This window comes from Magnolia sinica, chromosome 5 (genome assembly GCF_029962835.1).
Source record: "Magnolia sinica isolate HGM2019 chromosome 5, MsV1, whole genome shotgun sequence".
NCBI classification, from domain to species: domain Eukaryota; kingdom Viridiplantae; phylum Streptophyta; class Magnoliopsida; order Magnoliales; family Magnoliaceae; genus Magnolia; species Magnolia sinica.
The window spans coordinates 44,987,725-44,994,543 of record NC_080577.1 but is presented as its reverse complement, the minus strand read 5'-3'; the positions used below and the strand labels follow the sequence as shown (position 1 = coordinate 44,994,543).

General features: G+C 42.0%; 1 protein-coding gene across 1 annotated transcript; it reads right to left on the bottom strand.

The window, feature by feature from the left end:
* Window positions 1-1,928: 1,928 nt before the first annotated feature.
* Window positions 1,929-3,664, bottom strand: LOC131247293 (uncharacterized). Its single transcript, XM_058247674.1, has 2 exons — window positions 3,358-3,664; window positions 1,929-2,888 (listed from the first exon to the last, which is right to left on the bottom strand). The coding sequence occupies exons 1-2, from the start codon at window positions 3,659-3,661 to the stop codon at window positions 2,116-2,118; spliced, it is 1,077 nt and encodes a 358-aa protein (XP_058103657.1). The 5' UTR covers window positions 3,662-3,664; the 3' UTR covers window positions 1,929-2,115.
* Window positions 3,665-6,819: the final 3,155 nt, after the last annotated feature.

Sequence of the window (6,819 nt, the reverse complement as noted above, 5' to 3'; positions counted from 1 at the left end):
ATAAAAAATATATAATATTTACAACAATAAGTTAAAAATGGTCTAAATACATAAAAAACAAAAATCATCCATTTGTTCCACTCCTATCTTTGCCACACTGCCGAATGAAACGTAGACGACCAATTGGTTGCTTTCTCAGCAAGCCACATCATGCATGTGCTTGTCTAGCTAGGATTTCAAACATGAAAAAGTTCATTAAACCTATAAATCTAAGTAGCAAATCTAATACTAATCTCAGTATGAGAAGAAATCATCCAAATTTTAGCATGAGAAGAAATCAACAAAAATAAACTAAGTAGCTTGGAGCAATTGTAATTTTTAAATGCTGAACTGAATTGAAAATTAGTTCAACCTTGGAAATTTAAAGTAGATACAAAACATGTTGATCGTACACTCATTAGACAGACCCAAGAGAAGGAACTAGCAACTATCTCCCACCTTAAGCAGAGGGCCACTGTGAATTTCTCTTTCAATCCGAGAGAGGCTAACGGTGTGGCCGACATTCTGGCCAAGTCTGGGAGTTAGGCCCAAGGCTAGTCCACCTTTCTTTCAGCTGCGGACCTCCATCCCCTTGCCCGTGGCTCGTATCTCCTTGACAGGGTGGGTCTAGGCTCTATCAGATTGGGCGGGTAATTTCTTTTCTATTGGGGTTTTGCTTCGATATGGGTTACTAGTGTTTATAAAAAAGGGTCTCATGATAGGAGTGGTCCGTAGTTTTTTTGTTCCGGCCCTCCTAAAATAGTGTACATTTATTTTCAGATCAATGGAAATCAAAATCGACTTCTTTTGGGAAAAAAAAAAAAAAGAAGGAACCAACGACAGTGGCCCAATTCTTACAGCAACGCATATTTGGGGGATTGGAGGGTATTTCAAAATAGGGGATTTGGAATCTTTACTTTTGGTGAGTTTTGCAATCCATTCCTTTTGTTTGGATTACCAATCCTCTCTTTTTTGCTCATCTTTAAAAGCAGGAGAGTCATATGTGTGGTTAGGCCACGTGACCCGCTGATGATGTCCCAAAATGATTAGATTATCAATTGCACCTAAAATTACGTCAATACAATGATCCGAGTAGTCTAATCTAAACATTGGCCATGCATGTAAATCAATGGTTAAAAAATGTTGGTTAGCCGCTTAGTTGTGATCCTATATATGCTTGTGGCCCATCTGAGGCTTGAAATTTCATTATTTTTTATTTTTATTAAAGTATATATTCCAATGGGCTCATTACAATCATTATTTCAAACATCACATATGTATTCTAATTAGGGATATTAAAATTGATTTAGTAATTAAAGTTACACTCTTAGAAATATATTACATAATCTAATGCGTATCTATATTTGGATTACAGGGATTCCAAATTCAAGGTGCCAAACATAACTGGAATATTCTAAATCTAATGTATTTTGAAACCACGGGGTTGTCAATCCATGTATTCCAAATTGAGGGTGCGCGTGAGCCCAAAAATAAGGCTAATCCAAAGCTCAAGTGAACCACAACACAGAAAACGGTGGGGATAGTAACACCACTGTTCAAACCTTCCCCATCATGATATTTAATTTCCATTCAGCATGTTGATAAGGTCACACAGACCTGGATGAACGGAAAACACATCATCTTGATCCAAAACTTCTGTGGGTCAGGAAGTTTTCAATGGTAGGCGTTCAATCCCCACTGCTTCCGTGGTGTGGTGCACTTGACCTTTGGATCTGTCTCACGATTTCGGCTAATGCCCTAAAATGATCTGAAAAAATGGATGGACCGTGTGAATATAAAACATACATCATGGTGGAGCCGACGGAACTTTGCCATGTAAACACAATACCGACCTCGGCGCTATGTTCTAAACCAGGCGATCCGATTCCTACCAACCTCACATAAACTTTTCTCGTTAAATTGCACTGACCGCAAACACACGCTGCCAAACCAGTTCTCTTTTACTCCAAAACAAAAATACAGTGGCGTTTGAAACAAAGAGCAAATGGGACAATCATCATCGCCCTTATTACATTGGATCACTGGACAAAACCAAAACGCCTTAAAAGGGTATGACATGGTGATTGATACATACACGGGCTTGATTTTGATTTAACAAACAAGGGATTTAAATTATTAGAACTGTGCCACCACCCCAACAGTAGCATCACCACTGTCAGTTATTTCGCTGGTGGGCAGTAGCGTTCGCTGGAATCGGCAAGCATTACAGTTAGGGGAATATAAGCTCTTTACAAAGTACTTATCCTCTCCACCCATCATTGGCATTGGGATGCCAGTCCGCACCGGGCTGATGTAGCGGGGCCGGTAGGTCTGGCCCAATATACCATCCACCATGTCTGTCAAGTTGGTGAACCTGAATTGCGTCTCTAAGTGTGCGAATGCATCACCAGCCGGCAATTGGTAGTTGTGGGCCCGGTTCTCTGCTTCCCCAATTGGTGTGACCTTGACATCCATTTCCACCAGACCGGAGATAGTGATCCTAACGCTGTTGAATTCGTCGGTCCGCTCTATGGATACCTCTCTACCTCCATCTTTCTCGCTCATAATCCGCCACTCAGCTTCTCCATCGGTTGGGATCACAACCTCTCTTTGGTCCCATGAGATTGTGAGTGCGTCCACATTGTCGTCCCACTTAGCAACGTGCTTGGCCGATATGATCAAATTGTGGGAGTCGAATAGGATGCCGAGGGATTGAACCCAAGTGAAGTCGCGGGTCCTTCCTTCCGGCCTAGTTCCAATGAAATAGGCATTGATCTGTAGCTGATCATCGGACACAAGGGCGAAGTTGCTTCCCTTGGCCCCATGGAAATAAAACATAACACCATCGCCGCCCACAAACCGAGGGTCGTAACAGACCGATCCAAACCCGTTACAGTTGGGTTTCCTATCTGCAACAACACAACCATACACAATTAGAGAGATAGAGAGAGAGAGAGAGAGAGAGAGAGAGAGAGAGAGATTCTTAAAAATACATGAAAACACTCTCCCACATGGTATCAGTAACTATCATTTAGTAGCATGAGCACACTCGATCTGGCTCCATGTGCCGATCCAGGTCATTCACGTAGTGAGTCCCACCATATATATTACACGACCTGATCATCATCAGGTGGATGCACTATATAGAGAAGTGGATGGTCGATCGAAAAGAATCGACCAACAGTCCACAATACATATGGCCTGTTTTTGGACCATAGAACATATACAATGAGTCCCACGAAATAAATGGGTTAGATCATGCACAAGCATGCTATACTATACTAACACCCGCATAAATGACTAGCAGCCATGCATATTACCAAAAAAAAAAAAAACAGGACAACCAAGAACAGAAGTAGTGTAGCTAGCAAGGCTTACGTTTGCAAGTGGTCTCGCACTTGCTGCTGCAGTCGACGAAGCAGCCCTTAACCTTGCGGTTTTGCCGGGGCTTCCTCTGGATGCACTGGGTGGGGCATGTGAGGGTCTTCAAAAAACAACGGCCCCTAGCCAAGCACAGGACCTGCTCCTGGCCCGTCTTGTTCACTGGCGGCAGCACGAAATAATGAGTTGACGCTGCGTCCAGATTCGGCTTTTTCTCCCCATTCCCCTCCGCCGACGTGGCTTGGATGGATACCAGAACCACAATCACAGCCACCCAAACCAATACATTTCCTCTACCCATCTCTATCTATCTAATCTATGAAGGATATGTAGCAATTGTAAGTGATGTGTATTTATAAGGAAATCTAGTAGTGGGCCATGTCATAGAATTCGCCTCACTCTACGTGTGATCTCTATTTCCAAGTCCCACCAGGTCCACAGCTTGCAATACACGAGCAATGCAACTAGCACGCGCCTAGTTGCATCTGGACATGTGGACATCCTCATCACCTATCCGGACGGTCCACTAGGTTGGTCTGCTCTTCTTCCACTAGAATGAAAAATAGCAGTAATTGGACGGTCCTAAAGATTAGTGATTAGACATTTCTTCTACGAGCAATATGGTGCATGCATTTCCGTCTGCTACTTAATAGAGAGTTTTGGATAATCTGATCAGTGTGATTTTTCTACGCAGCATTATATAGATTGGGCCGGGCCAAATGGACAGTCTAGAAGACCAAATAGACAGTCCAGATGGGTAATATGGATCTTCCATGTGTCCAAATGCGTATAGGTGCATTGGAAAGATTTCATACAGATAGCCCACTCGATGATCATTTCTCTATACTGTAAATATTATTGTATGTTTTGATGGGCTGGCAGAATAAATGAGCGTGGACTTTTGTGCACGTAGAATTCGATTTTGGTGCAATGGTTGTGTAAGGAAATGGTTACGGAGGTTTTCTAAACGAGAAAAGATTTGATACTCTTGGCAGAGAGTGATGGATGATAAGCGGGGAAGCGGATTGGCTGATGTACCCCGCACCAGCAATCTAGTTGGTGTGTTGACGACAGCAAATTCTGTGGGTCCCATCATGAGGCATGCGTCGTATCCAAACTATCCATCAATTTGGCGAGCTCGTCGTAAAGTCTTGAACCGTAAAATAAGATAAATGTAAAGATCAAGTGGACCACACTACAAAAAGCAGTGTGGGATTGAACGTCTACCGTTGAAACCCTTTTGGGGGCCACAAGTTTTGGATCAATATGGTTTCTTTTACTCTTCATCCAGGTCTTTGTGACCTTATGAACAGATTGGATGGAAAATAAATGTTATGGTGTGCCCTATAAATGTTTTAACGGTGAAAATCACTATCCCTGCTGCTATTTGTGGTGTGGTCCAGTTGAGCTTTGGATATGATTTGGTTTTTTGGCTCATGTTCCAAAGTGATCTTGACAAATGGATGTTCCAGTGTGGATATAATAAATACAGTATTTTGAAGCCCGTGTAACTTTGATCTCCTTTCAACTGTTCGCACAACTCCGAGCTTGAGGAGCGTCAGCGCCCGTCTTTCCACGACAGGTACCCAGCTGGTGTGTGGTACACCAGCCAACCCACTTCCCATAAGCCGGGGCTTAGAAATTATATAGAAATTATGTATGTGACATACAGCTAAAATTGAGCTGTCCAAATGATGGTACAACTTCAGAGTGGGTATATATATATCTACACCATGTGAGCATGAAACCTTAATATAATGTCGAGACGCATTTTATATTCCACCATTCCAGCTTTAGAAAAAGGCAAAATGGATAATGCCATTTTCAAGATCTGTGAGCTCCACCAAAATGTATATGTGGTATCCATACCGTTTATCCGTTTGGAAAAATCATCTGTGGACATGAGCCCAAAACCGTAGGTAGATCCACAGCTTAAATGAGCCACACCGGAGAAAGTAGTGGGGACAATGATGCCCACCATTGAAACATTTGAGGGCCCACCGTGATTTTATTTTATTTTATTTCCATCCAACCTGTTCATAATGTCACACACATATTTGTACAAAGGGTTAAAACAAATATTAGCCTGATCCAAAACTTTTGTGGGCCCCAAAAATTTTTCAATGATAAGCATTCAATTCTCAATGCTTTCTATATTGTGGTCCACTTTAGATTTGAATCTATCTAATTTTACGGCAAATGCCTAAAATTATCTTGCCAAATGAACGGACAGTGTGGATTTAACGCTTACATCACGCTAGGGCCCATGGAACTTGGTAACGGTAACACACTACCAAGGTCGGTGGTTGTGGCAGACGGACGCGGATTGTGTCCTCCCCCTGCCCTCCTACCCTTGCCCGGACAGATTATCCACGCCGTTAATCGATTTTCTCAGATCATTTTAAGGTATGAGACAAAAACTGAAGCAGATCCATAGCTCCAGTGGACCACATCAAAGAAAGCTGCAGTGATAATGACTCTCACCATTGAAACCTTTCTAAGGGCCACCATGATGTTTTTTTTACCATCCAACCTATTAATAATGTCATGCAGATGTGGATGAAGTGAAAACACAAATATCAACTTGATCCGAAACTTCTCCAACTCTCAAGAAGTTTTTAACGGTGGAACTTAAATCCCCACTTTGTGGTCCACTTAAGACCTGTAGCTATCTCATTTTGTTGTGTTATATATTAAAATTATCTGAGAAAAATTATGAACGGCATGGATAAAACACTTACATCACTTTGGGCCTCATAGAGCCTTGCCCGAACGGATTACCGTCCGGGCGAGGGTAGGACGCAATCCGTGTTCGTGGCACGCACACTGTCATTCCTCTTCCAGTGTTGACCAAAGCAGATTACCTCACCCAGAACAGTATGGTTATTATAGCAAGGCTCAACTTGATCATTGCATTCTATATACATGCCGTCCATCCATTTTGGAAGATCATTTTAGGACGTGAGCCCAAAAATGATGAAGATCTAAAGCTCAGGTGGACCATACTATCAGAAACAATGGTGTTGAATGCTTTACCATTAAAAACTTCCTGGCCAGAATAATCATGTAATGCTTATTTTTCATTCAACCTATTGATAAGGTCATATAAGCTTGGATGAAGTGAAAAAACAAATATCATCCATCTTGATCAAAACTTATGTGACCCATTAATTGTCAATCACTATGGTTTCCTATGATATGGTCCACCTGAGAATTGGATCTATTTTAGTGTTGGATTCATTTCCTAAAATGATATATAAAAACAAATGGGCAGTATGGATATAGAATACATACAACAAGGTGGGCCCATCATAAAGCAATCGCCACTGTTTCCGATAGTATGGTCCACCCGAGCTTGGGTGGACCGACATGGGTGGGACCACACCTAATCTGCTACCACAGGCGGAAGCGGATTTCTTGTAAAAGGCTTTGACAACAATGTGTTAGAAAGAAACACTT